This window comes from Callospermophilus lateralis, chromosome 3, assembly GCF_048772815.1.
Source record: "Callospermophilus lateralis isolate mCalLat2 chromosome 3, mCalLat2.hap1, whole genome shotgun sequence".
Lineage (NCBI taxonomy): Eukaryota > Metazoa > Chordata > Mammalia > Rodentia > Sciuridae > Callospermophilus > Callospermophilus lateralis.
This window is the reverse complement of record NC_135307.1, coordinates 103538073-103554178: the sequence shown is the minus strand read 5'-3', so window position 1 is coordinate 103554178 and position 16106 is coordinate 103538073. Positions and strand designations below refer to the sequence as shown.

At 32.3% G+C, this 16106-nt stretch overlaps 1 protein-coding gene across 2 annotated transcripts in view; it reads right to left on the bottom strand.

Annotated features, from left to right (window-relative positions):
• Window positions 1–987: 987 nt before the first annotated feature.
• The window catches only part of Mindy2 (MINDY lysine 48 deubiquitinase 2), an 81236-nt gene continuing 66117 nt past the window's right edge, over window positions 988–16106 (bottom strand). For both annotated transcript variants that reach the window (XM_076850857.2, XM_076850858.2), the window contains 3 exons: window positions 11082–11255; window positions 7339–7545; window positions 988–5880 (listed from right to left, as the gene is read on the bottom strand). In XM_076850857.2, the coding sequence (XP_076706972.2) occupies window positions 5752–5880; window positions 7339–7545; window positions 11082–11255 (510 nt within the window). In that variant the 3' untranslated portion in view covers window positions 988–5751. The remainder of the gene's footprint in view (window positions 5881–7338; window positions 7546–11081; window positions 11256–16106) is intronic.

Genomic DNA, 16106 nt, shown 5'->3' with positions numbered 1-16106 from the left:
ATTACAACTTTTCTTCAGTCATTATTCCATTTCACTTGCTATTCACTTAAATATTTTTCAATTCAATTATTCTGCACAATTCAAGAAAAAAGATTCACATGAGTTAGCATTAGGAAATGACTTTTGGAGTACCTCTAAAGTTTAATAGGCAAAGATAATCAATTTTGCTACTATGAATGTAATCATACACCAATCTTCTGTCATATGTATTGTCTTACTTGTTATATATGGATCTTTGACAATAGTTGTCATTTTATTGAGGAAAACAGCAAAACAAAAGACAATGGAGGCTTTTCAAATCCCCATTTTAAAAACATCTACAAAACTAAGATATTCTATGTACTCTGAAAAATGGTTACTTCATATAATAGGTAAAAAAGAATAACAAAAACATTGACAAAATTGAGACAATCTTCAAAGATTAAATACCAATCTCAGTCTTAAAACACATTGTATTAGTTATAATTACTTTGTAAGTTATTTCAACTACAATGCACAACTGGATTGGTTTTGATTTGTGAATTTAAATGGGCATTTCAGTTTCATGATTTTCTTTTTAAAACTGTAAAGTAACTACTTTATCCAAAGGATCACCTTCCAAAGAATTTTGCTTTGTGCTCCTCTTATTTATAAGGCATCCTTGTCTCTCAAAGGACAGTGCTCATGGGTCTAAAGTTTGTAAAGCTACCAGTGACAAATTAACTGGTTTAAAGAAATTCTTAGAATATCAGGTGAAGTAGAAGATTTACTGTAGAATTTTCTTTTTTTATTGTTTAAATCCACTGTAGTTCAAAGCTTGAATTTTATATTTATGCCACAGTATTTTAACACCCTACCTGGGATGGTACCATGCCCTAAAAAATATCTCCTAGTTAGACAAGTCTAAATTTCCTCCTTTCTCAGAATAACAGGACAAAGCTGAACTTCAGGCAAGAGTTTGAAAATTTTACCCTGTTTTGTTTTTTTTAAAGATTTTCTTGAGATCAGAAGAAATTAGAAACTAGAATCCTTCATGTAAAAATATATATGTATATAACAGTTTATTAAATTCTATTTTCTAATGGCAAAGACATCAAGACTAACTAAGAGACATGCATGAATTAAAATTTACATAGATCCTCAAAATAAGTTCTAGCAACATGAATTTGCCCTCACATTCATCCTATATTTTGCAATATATTTTGTTCAGGAAGCCTTTAATTTTAATATTTAGTATATTTTAAACTGTTACCTGAGAAAAATAACTTCAATTCCTCATAATATTTTCCTAATAGTTTTAGAAGTGTTGAACATCAGTAACAAAAGACATCAAACTATCAGAGAAACTAAGTACTCTAAAATTCCAATGAGTTTCTTTACTATTTTCACTTTCAGAATGAATTTAATTGCACATTCTCAAATTACATATTACACTAAAAAAACACAAGTAACTTCAATATCCCTAAAATGATAGTATTTGAAAGATCTAAATCAATTTCACCCATGCAAAAAACTTTTATATGTATTAGCAATGTGACAGTATTTTATAACACAGAGAAAAAAGCAAAGATAATCTGTGAAAAATACTGGAAAAAAATAGGTTTTAAAATGCTTTTTATAGTTCCCAAATACTCTTGATTTTGACACTAGTCTACAGAACAGGAAAGCAACTGCAAAATACATTTTGGAAACATGATGCGATACTCAAAGACAAGATAATTCAACACATTTTGACAGTATTTTTTAAAAAAGGACTTGTCATTGGAAAAAGTCTGCACATACAAGAACCAAGATGTGTAATATTTGTGATAATTTAAGTAATATTTTGTGCTTATACTGTGCCCTTTATTCAGGAGTGTAAAGCACAAAGAAGAGAGTGAGAAAGTGAGAGAAGGAGAGTGAGAAAGGGCATTCTCTACATATGTAAAGAGTAAACTGAGGCACAGAAACTTTGCCCAAGGCAAGACAAAAAGATTTTTAAATACAAAATGATCCAGAATTCTACATATCCAGTTCCTTAAAATACAAAATTTTGGACTGTCTTTAGGGCCTTCAGATTATTTTATTAAACATTAGTAAGTTTCCAGCATGCCTAAGAACTGTGATAGGTAAAACCTATAAGCTTTCCATCATATTTTAAAATAACTGATACAATGAATAAGAACGTTAAGCAAAACTACAAAACTGCTTTTTAAAAGGAAATTTAAATAAATGAGATGTTTTGAGGGCAATTCTGAAAATTCTTGCCTTAATTTTTCTTCAGCAGGACTTTACAACTACTGCTGCATATGCCAACATTAATGTAGGGACCACAACTATTCTCTCCTTAAATGTTTACCTTCTAACCTTTCCTCTCAAGATCTCTTATCTCTTAACTTAGTTTGTTATTCATTGAAAACAAAATACTAAGAAGGTTTTGTGTAAGTACAAAATGGTTAATGTTGAGTTCTGTCAGTTAATCTCTGATATTAACTTGCTTTGTTAAGCCAAGATCAAGGTGTATGAGGAAGAAATCAAAACATAATATGGGAAAAGCAGATAAGTGCAAGAAATGTAAGACAATAAAACAAGATACATTCCAAACGCTAATCCTAAATTTAAATCTCTGCTTCATTCAAATACTAACTTGACCTTGAAACATGTAAGCTTCTTTACCTAAGTACACTGGATGGGCATATAACTAATGTCAATTTTAGTTGCTTTATACTATCCTGTTCAGTCTATGTCTGTGTGTGTATATTTTTTCTTTTCCTTTTTTGTTGTAGTGCAGGGGATTGAACCCCAGTCCTCATGCATGTTCCAACATTATATTCCCAGTCTATAGAGAGTCTGTAGAGCCATATTTCCAGTCCAGGTGTGTAAATATTCTTAAAATGGTGATTTTAAAATTTGAGGGAAAGTTCCCAAATTGCTTTGAGAAGCTGTCTTGCTTCAGAAATACACATACATGTGCACATGCAATGAGTGCTTGTAAATATCAATAAACTACTGTAAATCACAGCATTGTTGATGCAATGGGATTTGACAAGAAAATGCTCATATTGTTAATAAAAATGTAAAGAATACTCTTTTCAAAAGCAAGAGGAAAAAATGGTGACCACAGCCATTCATTCATCTGCCTCTTTTGCTAGCTCTAACAGTGATTTGGTTGATTCAAATGTGCCCATGATCTAGTCTATAAATATTAAAATCAAAAAGGTTTAAATTCTAATTTCTGGTAGCAGTGTATATGTAACAATTTCAAGTATTAAAAAATATTATGGAAAAAACTGCTTTAAAATACTAACATCAAATTCTTCTGAATGCAAACCAGCAATGAAATGCCTGAATGTATAATTTGTTACCTGAAGCAAAATAAAAGAAAATAAAGACACAATTGCTCTAGATTCTTTGTAACCTTTAAGGTTATATTTGCAAGGAGAGCAGTTTCTTTGACAAGTTTGTTTTAATAGAATTGAACATTTAATTTTCCCTCACAGTAATCAAAGTAAATATTTAATCATTATTACTATTGGTATATCAAACTGAATTCCAGGAATGTAATAAAGTTTGATTTGTAAATATTACATAGAAAAAGACTGAATTAACAAACACACTGCATTTTTAAAAATTTTTTCTCGTAAGTACACATTGACATCTACTTATCTGATAGCAGCATTGCTGGTTTTGAGTGATTTTTTTTTTTTTTTTTTCCTTCTAGAGGGAATGCTGAATGGCAGTATTATCTTTGGAACAAATTAAGAAGATAGGAACAAACAACAGAACAATAACTTCTACACATATATTCTTCAAGGGTAATAAATAGCTAAGTATATAATTATGGAAAAATATGCCTCAAATATACTTTTGTAAATTATCAAGTTTTTTTTATTAAAATATAATGCACTGTCACTACTATTTATTCTGAGAAGAACAAACTTTGAGGTTTGAGTTTTCTCCTTCAACCAACAGAATGATATCAAGAGTAAACTCGGATTAAGATCAACCTGTTTAAGCCAATGGAGAGTTCTATAGTACATCTGATTACTTTACCAATGTCCAGATATTCTGGGTTACAATCAAGAGACTCACCAAATATTTTGTATCCAAGTTTTATACCCCAAACAGGTTCTCTGATGATTTATCATTCTAGAATAGGAAATCTGAAGAAATAACAAATTATGTAACATAAATAGACATGCAAAATAGAAGGATGTAAAAGATATGCTTGGCCCTGGATTTATTTCCCCTTAGAATAATTCCTTCCATAAATAAGACTTTACTTTTTACATATAGAGTCATTCTATAACTGGTTTTGGATCACAGAGAAAGTTAATGATATAACTTAAAAAAAAAAATTCTAGATCACTTTTTTTTGTGGTCAAAATTTTGTCACCCCAAACCACAAGAAATACTCTCCAAGTGGATGCTCAGGTCATGTTATGATGTTCCTAAATGAACACATTTTTTGAGGCTTAGAATGTAAATTATATACTACTTTCAGCAGCATTTTTTTTTTTCAAAAATGACTAAAAACAAACTTTAAATATAAAGCATATAAAAAGGACTATTAAGGATAGTTGTCCAAACTATATCTAGAAATACAGGAAAATATGTGTTGCCTCATAATAAAGTTAAATAAATATTTTTTTCTGAATTTTATAAACACTATGTTTTATGTTTATTATTAAAAAATCTGCTTGCTTTTACATAAATTCCTCTAAACTCTTATCTACTCTGATTTTTATTAATGTCTTTTCACTAGACTCAGAGATTATCTTTTACTTCTTATAGAAATGTGCTTTTTTTGTTGGTTTTAATAATTTAATTTTCTAGTAATAAACATGATTTAAAATTTAAGGTTCAAGGTAATTCTAAAAAAAGGTAGACACTGAACTATCTACTTTCCTACACTCTCATATTTACAAGGCCTAGCATCCACTGTGGTTTCCTCCTTAAACTCACTTGTCACATGGTTAATAAATAGTAACTATGGTCCAGATTACCTACTTAACGACTTAAAAATTCCTCAAAATTTCACAACACTATAAAGTCATTAATATGTGATTTGGACAGGTTGTAAGTATTAGTGTTATATAATTTTTTTTTTTTTTTTTTTTTGCTATTGGAAAAGAAATACAAATCTTTATTTTAATTTTTTTCTATCTAAATTAAATCCAAGCTCCATTATTTGTTCTTAATATCTAAAATGTACATTACTAAAGAAAGGTAAAGCTGTTCAAGGGCTGAACTAGTTCAATATACAATTAAGGATCATTTATTCCTGTTATTTATTTTTGTATTTTTTTTTCTTTTTAAATTCCATATTAAACCCCTGGTTTCTCATGGATTAGATCATAATTTAAGGTTGCAAAAATTTCAGAAACTATTGTGCTAATACTTAGATTTCAGGAAGGAATCAGACTAAATCAAATACCTCCATTCATTGTTAGAAGATGAAATAGCTTACTAACTGATATGAATTATGAATGTCACTATGACACAAAATTCGCTGTGATTTGCTTATTTGGCTACAAGTGCAGTATTCTTCATGAACGACAACACAGCATTTCCAACTTGTAACATGAAACTTCAGCTCATAAAGAGTATATTGTGTGACTTTAAGAAGTCTGATTGTAACAAAGTAACAACCTTTCCCCTGAAAAACATGAACAAAATCCAATGGGAAATCAGGCACAGACGGTATTATCGGTATTATCGGTTTTTCTTCCTTTCCTCATGTGGTCTTGTTTCTCAACACATATAGGTGATTCCAACAGAAGCTAGTACTTGTTACAAAATGACACAGCTATTCTTTTCCTTTTCCTTTTCTTTATCTTTTTCTCGAGGTTCCTTTCGTTTCCGTTCGCTATTCCCAGATTGTCTTCCACTTGATGGAGAGGCTTGTGCCGGCTGGCCCAGCTTTAAGAAAAACACACAGCAAGAAATTATTTCAACTGTTCTAAGGCGCTTTATCACAGTTATCTAGAAAGAATAGCCACAAGAGTGAAGGGCATCATCAAAGGGAAAAGAACATCCTGATATGCAAATTTGTTATATTACAGGGTATCTGTAACATGGTTAATATACCATTCTGGATAGATATAATTAATGTATTATTCCAAATAAATGGAATTCCTAACACATAAGTTTCTAATTTAAGAACTATAAGAATACATTAGCCTTTTGGTTAACTATAATAGTTCTTCAATACTTCATTAAATACTAAAACAGATTTTAAAAGGAAAAAAACAAATCGTGAGAATTGAGTGTGAATAAGTATAGTCTATGAAATAAGAAAACTAATTATAACATGATAGGATTTAGTTATTAAGATTGGGGTACTCAATATTTGATCTAGAAATAAATTTTACACTTTTTTTTGAACTTTTTAAAGTTGTAGATGAACACAATACCTTTATTTAGTATTTTTTATGTGGTGCTGGGGATTGAACCCAGTGCCTCATGCATGCTAGGCAAGCACTCTACCACTGAGCCACAACCCTGGCCCAATTTTACACTTATTCTAATGAAGAACTCTATATTTAGTTTCATCAGACCTTAAAGGCCATCTTGCTTTCTTATATACCCCGATCAAAAGGAACAGTCCTGACATGGTATAGATAATATAAAAGAAGGAGAGTACTTTTTTGATTGAATAAAATAAGATTTAACATCTAGAAACCCACATAATCATCTTCTTTTCAGTGCTTAAACATTAACTGAGGGAGTGAGGAGTAGAAATGTGCTGAGTTACACTGAATACTTAGTATATGTCATAGACATTGGGTTAAGTGCTAACATTTTAAATTCTTCACCAGAATCTAAGAGTATTATCTTTTATTTCACAGAGAAGGAAAATGAGGTTAAGAGAGTTATTGTCCAGGGTATTGCAATTAGGAAGAGAAAAAATAAGCAGGAAATGTAAATCAACAACTATCTGGTTCCAGTAATAACTCAGACTACATTTACCTCACAGAAAGCAAATGGTTTCTGGTTTTTGTTTTGTTTTGTTTCAGCTGTAAAGAACTAAAAAATAAGTTTAAAAAAATCTTGCATACAGAATCTCCAGAAAAATAATTATACATAAGAAATTATTAGGATAACCACAAATTTAGGACAATGTAAAAAAATCCATGGGTACTAAGATGCTAACATAACTCAAAAGTCAGTTCCTAATTAACTTTTTTTTTTTTTTATTACCTCAAGCAGAGACTTTTTATTGCTAAAGTGATGATTGTATCTAAGAATCACAACAAATTTTTTTTTGGTGTGTTTTTTTTGGTGGTTCTGGGGATTGAACCCAAGGCTTGTGCATGAGAGGCTGGTACTCTACCAACTGAGCTATATCCCCAGTAAGAATCACAACACTGTTTTTACCTGGGCCTGTGTATTAGCAGTAGTAGTAGCAGCAGCAGCAGCTGCTGCTGCTTGTTCTTGTTCCTGGTAGTACTGAGAAGCCCGTCTGTCTTCTTCCTCTTGAAGTTTCTTTGCTAGTTCCAAATCACTGATTCCTTCTGGGATTTGTTCCCAATTCATCTCTTGACTCTGCTGTTCTTGTTGTAGAGATAATGCCATAAGATAGTCCTAAGGAATTATAACCATTTTTAGTTTTGAGATTTCACTCAAGAACTAATAAATATGAATATAAATGTTGTGTTCATGAAGCTCTGAGAATGGCTTTAAAAAAGAAAAACCTATCAGACTATGTACAACTATAATGCACCAATAAAAAAAAAAAACCATCAGAGTTTAAATATTAAAATGAGTTATATTGCCAAGTATTTCCTTTGGGGAGCTAAGCACTTATTTCAGTGAAGTCATCATTGTTTAAAATATTTTAGGAACTCATTTAAAATTCTTTCTAGAAGCAATAAATAAGATATTCAAAAGGGCTGGGGTTGTGGCTCAGTGGTAGAGTGCTTGCCTAGCACATGTGGGGTACAGGGTTCGATCCTCAGCACCACAAAACAATAAGTAAATAAAATAAAGGCATTGTGTCCATCTACAACTAAAAAATATTTTAAAAAAGATATTCAAGAAAGCTTTAAATAAAAAAAGCCAGGAGTGGTGGCACATGCCTGTAATCCCAGTGGCTTGGGAGACTGAGGTGCTGAGCAACTCAATGAGACCATGTCTCTAAATAAAATGCAAAAATAGGACTAGGGATGTGGCTCAGTGGTTGAGTGCTCCTGAGTTCAATTCCCAGTTCCGAAAAAAAAAAAAAAAAGAAAGAAAGGGGCTGGAAATGTGGCTCAAGCGGTAGCGCGCTCGCCTGGCATGCCTGTGGCCTGGGTTCGATCCTCAGCACCACATACAAACAAAGATGTTGTGTCCGCCAATAACTAAAAAATAAATGTTAAAAAATTCTCTCTCTCTCTCTTAAAAAAAAAATGCAGGGTTTGGGGTTCTTTGGGGAGTACATAGAAAAGTTCTTAAAAAAAAAAAAAGAAAGAAAAAAGAAAACTCCGCTATTTTCAAAAGGAACACATGCATTTAGGAATTTCAAAAAACGATAAGAAAATTTTATGTGGCCAAAATATTATTAGAGATAACTACTGTTAACAGTATATAGATACATACATATATATAAACGGTATATATTAACCCCATATTTTTCTACATTCACATACAAACTCAACATCTCCCACCTCTATTACAACATTTTCTTTTCCATTTAATGTCATAAAAAAATCTTTTTTTAAAAACCCTAAAAGCTGGGTGTGGTGGTGCATGCCTATAATCCCAATGACTCAGGAGACTGAGGCAGGAGGATCAAAAGTTCAACTTAGCAAGTCTCTAAGCAACTCAATGAGACCCTGACTCTAAATAAAATATAAAGAAGGGCTAGGGAGGTGGCTCAGAGATGGAGTGCCCTGAGTTCTATCCCCAGTATTAAAAAAAAAAAAAAAAAAGGTTTTATTCGACTTAAAACCCACTTTGGCGCTGAATGAAAACTGACTATTTTGTGCACCTATCATCTACCCTCAAAAATGAGAATTTAAGTAACTTAGAGGACATGTAGAAGGTCATTCCTGTGAAGAACTTATACTACTTACTCATGAGTGAGTATCTTACTAATATTAAGAGTTTGTCCTTCAAAATTTTTTCAGTTTCCAACTTGCTCTTTACCAAGTCCCATAGTTTTGAATCTTCCTTCTTGCTATTTCCACAGACACTAATCACAACACCTTACAAATTCATTTCCTCTGCTCCATTAATTTTTACATATAGTTGTTACAAAAATTTCACACATTTCTCTTTATTACTTAAGCCTCTATATGGAGGCTATATAATTCTTTATGGCATCTGAAGGAAAATGAGTACATTTACTATCAAAGCTATTTAAAAAAAAAAAAAAAAAGTCAAAAGTCCTAGGAAAATTAACATTTGTTGAAATCAAGTATTCTTTTTTTTCCAAATAAACATTTTTTCATAATTATACACTTATCTAAATATATTATATATTTATTGAAGAATATATATGTAGAAGTTATTGGTTGAAATCAAATATTCTTCTATGCATCATAGCTTGCTATTCAAATTACTCTTATAGAACTTAATATGCAATAATAGTTGGTTCAATTTCTGCTCCCTCTGCTATTGTAGCACCTTTGAGGACAGGACTGAATGATTTTTTAAAAAAATTTTATTAGTTATTGATGGACCTTTATTCATTTATTCATTTATCGTGGTGCTGAGAATCGAACCCAGTGCCTCTCACATGCTAGGCAAGTGCTCTACCACTGAGCCACAACCCCAGCCCCACCATTTTTTTTTTTTTTTTAATGCACTGGAGTTTGAACCCATGGGCACTTTACCACTCAGCTACATCCTCAGCAATTTTTATTCTTTATTTTGAGTCAGGGTCTTGCTAAGTTGCCCAGGCTGGACTCGAATTTGCAATCTTCCTGCCTTAGACTCCCAAGTCACTGGGATTACAGGCAAGCGACACCACACTTGGCTATGATTTATCTTTGTATCTGCAGGACCTAGTTTATAGTTCCAGTAATACATCTTCTCATTGAATATTAGCTAAGTGAACAGTCTCTATGCACTTAAATTGTTATTATCAAAATTTATGTTCATAGTTTAACATAACCATATTTATGCCTCAGCAGGGAAGAATTAATATCATTGTCATATTTTAAGTAATAAACACACTTTAGCTCCAAAACTGCCCGCCTATAGCAGGCAAAAATCTTGTTTCAGGGCTGGGGATGTGGCTCAAGTGGTAGCGCGCCCGCCTGGCATGCATGCGGCCCGGGTTCGATCCTCAGCACCACGTACAAACAAAGATGTTGTGTAAAGTACTAAAAAACAAATATTAAAAAATTCTCTCTCTCTCTCTCTCTCTCTCTCTCACTCTTTAAAAAAAAAAAAAATCTTGTTTCAGTTCTAAATGAAAGTTTTATTGCTTAGGGCTCCTCTGCTGTGTCTGCTCCTCCTTTTCTTAGAAAACCTAACTACTCTTTGCCCAGTATATGCTATCTTCTAGAGTCCCTCTTTTCTGTCCTGATTAGTCAAAATATGTTTCAAATATGTGCTTAATCTCTTCATTTCTTCTTGCTTGAATTGTTGGTCTCTATTTACATCCCTGTCCTTCCTAAGCATCCTCTGTTTCTTAAAAATGTGAAAATACCCAGGTCAGGCACAGTGCAGCAAGCCTGTAATCCCAGGCTGAGTCAGGAGGGTGGAAAGTTCAAGGCCAGTATAGGCAACTCAGTGAGACCCTCCACAATTTAGTAAGACCCAAAATAAAAAATATAAAAGACTGGGGATGTAGTTTAGTGGTAAAGTCCCCCTGAGTTCAATCCCCAGTACAAAATAATAAAACAAAAATTCAGTAGACCATATCACTTTCATATTTAATAATTGGCATAGCTTCCTTACTGCAATTGGAATAAATTCAAACTCCTTATGATGACCTTCACATTTTAATATGATCAAGCCTTCTGTGCCAAAGTGTATAATTAATGTCATATAGAATGATCACTTACCTATTTAGGAAGTATCAGGAACACCTCACAAAGAAATTAAGAATGAATCTAATTCAAAAAATTTGGATAACCAAATTTAAAAGAATATTTTAAACAATATGAAAAAAGGCAAAATAAGCTTACCTGATCTATTTGATCTTGCTGTCCTTTGTATACAGTTTCAGGATCTGAAGGAGGCCGAAGATGAAATTCTGAGTCACAGAAATTTCCATCACCATCTACATTGTGCAGACTTTCCCAAACAACTTTTTCTTCAGTAAGGAATCCCTGGTCTGTTACCAACAAATACAGTTGACCCTTAGTAAGAAATAACAAAAGAAAAAGTGTTAAAAAAAATCAAAACTAATAATACATTTAATGAAAAATTTTAATCTGTATGTTTAGGAAGTATTAATTATTCCTATAAGCCATTTCTGTACAATATAATAAATAAACTAGTTATCTTATTTGTTCAAATATGTCTGGCTTTGAATGTAGTTTATAATTAGCACACTACAATATGAAGAGAAACCCTTGGCATACTCACATATGATTTATAAACAGCTTTGTGTGGTTTGTAATATCATTTTGTAAAATAGAAAAATATCATACAAATTCCTGAAAAAGACATCAGGCAATAAAAACATGATACTACATTGCCTGGTTTTGTTTATTTTGTAAATTAAGACTATATGACTAATCTAAATTACACTAATTTTTCTTTTCTCTGTATCATTATTGCTCTTGCTTTGTATACCAGTTGTATTTTGTTTGTGTTTCTACTGTGGCATCAAATCTCCTGGCACTATGATTGTGTTTTCTTGCCTTTTATTCCCCAGACGTATTTTTATTTTATTTTATATTTTGATACTAGAGCTTGAATCCAAGATTCACTGAGCCTACATAGATTTCCAGATCTATGAATATATAATTTATTTTTCATACTTGGTATTGAACCCAAAGCAATTTTACCACTGAGCTATATCCTCAGTCCTATTTGTTCATTTATTTGCTTAGTTATTTTTATGGTACTGAAGATTTAACCCAAGGATGCTGTACCACTGAGTTATACCCCCAGCCCCTTTCTATTTATTTTGAGATAGGGTCTTGCTAAATTGTGTAGACTGGCCTTGAACTTGTGATCATTCTGCTTCATCCTCCGGAGTCACTGGGATTAGAGACATGAGTCACTGCACATAGCTAGAATATATTTTTAAATCTCTATTTCTGGGCCTACTATAAGTTACATTCATAATCACAATGAAAGAATTTAGCAATGACCACTAATTTTTCATGTGTGTTAGTTCTGATTCTAATCATGTTAAATCTATATATTATGTATACTATATAAGGTCTGTATATTTCGTCAGATCTGCCAAAGTAAGACCTTTTGATACTTGCTCATAGTTCTCACTAGATAATAGTTAACATAGGGTTTACCATTGGTTCAAGAATTATACTTTTTCATGGTCTCTTATATTTATAATTAATTTCATCATACTACACCATATCTTTGCTTTACAATTTATTTTATTGGCTATTTGATAACCATAATCTTATCAATATTTTTTCTCCAAATGGTACTTAAGAATAAATTCTCTCTCTGTCTCTCTTTTTTGTTGTTGCTGTTTTAAGGACTGAAATCAGAGCTTCATGTATTGCTAGGCAAGCAGCTCTACCACTGAGTTACACTCCTAGTCATTGTTTTTATTTGTTTATTTATTTTCCTTGGTTTTATTTTTAGAGACAGGTAAGTTGCTCAGGTTGGCCTCAAATTCTAGATCTTTCTGCATCAGCCTCCAGAGTGGCTGGAATTATGGGCATGTGTTCGCCTAACATTCACAATGCCCTAGGTTGAATTTCCAGCACACACAAAATAAACAAAGGAAATAAAATAAAATATTGAAAAACACAATTTCAGAAAAAATTGTGTTGTAGCTCAGTGGTAGAGCACATGTGAAGCCTTGGGTTCAATCCTCAGCACCACATAAAAATAAATAAAGGTATTGTGTCCAAGCACAACTAAAAAATAAATATTAAAAAAAATGATACAGAAGTTCTTATTAATGCATATAAAAATGATAAAGACAACACAAGAAAAATTTTACTTTTCTTAAAAATAGGCAATTGTAACTGTGTTACATATATATCCACAATGGAGTATTACTCAGCATTAAAAGAGAATAAAATTATGGCATTTGTAGGTAAATGGATGGAGTTGGAGAATATGATGCTAAGCAAAGTAAGCCAATCCCAAAAAACTGAAGGCCAAATGTTCTCTCTGATAAGTGAATGCAGATCCATAATTGGGGAAGGGAGCATGGGAAGAATGGAAGAATTGTGGATTAGACAAAGGAAAGGAGGTAGAGGGAAGGGGACATAAGGGTAGGAAAGATGGTGGAATGAGACATACATCACTACCCTAGGTACATGTATGATTGCATAATGGTGCAATTCTATGTCGTGTACAACCAGAAAAATGAAAAGTTGTACTCCATTTGTGTACAATGAAATGAAATACATTCTTCTGTCATGTATAACTAATTAGAACAAATAAAAAAAATTTAAAACAAAATTTTAAAAATAGGCAATTGTATTACAAAAGAAGACCGAATAAAAATCTATCCAAACAACCTCATAAATTAGTTGTAGTGACTTGTATTAACAACATATCTGACAATATTGTCAAGATTTATAAATTGATAAAAAAATTCTCAAATAAATTAATTCCAATCTTTCAAACATGGAAGACTGCATTAATATTTTAGATTAATTAACTTGGATTCAAACTACTCAACATCTTTAGATCTTAGTTTTCTTTTCTTATGAGTGATATAGAGGTATTCTAAGACAAGAATTTCTAAGTATTTTATAAACTACTTCTTCATTTTAATTTTTTTGGTACTGGGGATTGAACCCAGTGTGCTTTACAACTGAAGCCCAATCCTCTACCCTTTATGAGACAGGGTCTCACTAAGCTATCGAGGCTGGCCTTACACCTGGAATCCTCCTGCCTCTGCTTCCTAGGTGACTAGGATAATGGGCATGAGCTACCCACATCTAAGTATTTTATACATTTTTAAGTTTATATTTATTTATTTATTTATTTATTTATTTTTTGTGTGTGGTGCTGGGAACTGAACTCAGTACTTCCCACTTGCTAGGTAAGCACTCTACTTCTGGGCTATATTCTCAGCCACAATGCTTTTTATAATTTGAAATTTTATATTTTTTTTCTTTTCTTTGTTTTTTTCTTTTTGTGCTAGGGGATCAAAGCCCGGGCCTTGTGCTTGATAGGCAAGGACTCTATCAGTGAGATACATCACCAGCCCCCAAATTTCTGAGAAAGTTTCTAAGGTATTTTATAAATTGAAAGACAAACTTTGATAAAGCTACCTAACAAACATCAGTCTCATCCACATGGAGCTCCCCAGAGAGGCAGTGAGGCATTGCTGTTGACTTGAAAGTCATATTGGAGCTACTTGCAAACTGAGTGTTCTTAGGCAAGTTAGAATCTTTAGGTCTGTTTCCTGGCTATAAAGTGAGAATAATAATAAATCCACACCCTATAGAGGAGTTGTAAAGATTAAATGAGATAATGAATGTAAAATGCTTAATACAGTACAAGCCACATAACTGCTTTGTTGTTTGCTGTGTGGACAAGCAAGGCAAAAGCTCTACCACAGAACTACATCATAGGCCCCATAATTGTTTAATAAACCAAAGATATTGTATTCATGAGTAATACCTAAATCTCAGTTTCTGTGTCTATCTTCTGTTTTCTATATAAGTGAAAAAGACAATATATCTCTTGCTACTGTGCAATCCTTTCACTTTCCTTTTTCCACATTTCTCCCTTTCTCTTTATTTTAAAAGAAAGTGACAATTTTTAATGTATCAACCACTGTTATGGTTTGAATATGAGGTTTCCCCCTAAAACCCCTGGGTTAATGCAGGAGATAAAATGATTAGATTATGAGAGCTGTGACCTAATCAGAGGTTTAATTCATTTGATAAATTAATAATATAAACTAACTGTGATAACTATAGGTATGGCTGGAGGAAATTAAATCACGGGCATACCTTTGGGGTTTATATTTCATTCCAGGCATCTCACTTGCTCTGATTTCGTTTTCATGAGGAAAGCAGCTTTCCTCTGCCACACCCTTCCACCATGATGTTCTGCCATATCTTGGGCCCAGAGTGATGAAGCTGGCCCACCATGAATTGAGACCTCTGAAACTGAGCCTAAAATTAAACTTTTTCTTCTCTAAATTGTTTTTCATGGGTATCTGATCACTAACACAACAACTTTAAACTAAACTAAATTTAATGAATTTTTAAACTAAACTAAATTTAATGAATTTTTACTTAAATATAGCAGTTGGTGGGAAAACAATTGCTACCCTAGCCTTAGTCAAAGAGGAAACAGAATAAATGAGTTTATTATTTATTTATGTATTTTTAACTTTATTTTATTTTTTGGCATCGGGGATTGAACTCAAGGGCACTCAACCACTGAGCCACATCCCCAGCCCTATTTTGTATTTTATTTAGAGACAGGGTCTCACTGAGTTGCTTAGCACCTCACTAAATTGCTGAGGCTGGCAATCCTCCTGCCTCAACCTCAGTCACGTCAGGCATGTGTTACTGTACCCGCTTTGTATTTATTATTTTTATGATACTGGATGTTGAACCCAGGGCCCCACACATGCTAGGCAAGTGCTTTTACTACTGCACTACATCCCCAACCCAGAAACTTTTTTTAAAATATGCCTTTGTATTCATCCAGAATTTTAAAATATTTATTTATTTGTTTAAAATTTAAACATACACTTTATTTAATCTAATCCAGACAAAATGTATCATTTCTATATGTGATCAATATGAAAAATTATTATTTTTTATTAATTAATTTATTTTTTATTAGTTACACATGACAGTACAATGATCTTGACAATTCATACAGTTGAATCAAATGGGGTATAATTTCTCATTTTTCTGATTGTACAGGTTGCAGAATCACATTGGTCATACAGTCACCTATATACATACAGCAATAATAATGTGTATTTTATTCTGCTGCCCTTCCTATCCCCCTTTCCCCTCCCCTCCCCCCCATCACATCTCTCACCCAATCTAATGTGACACACTTCTTTTATTTTTTCT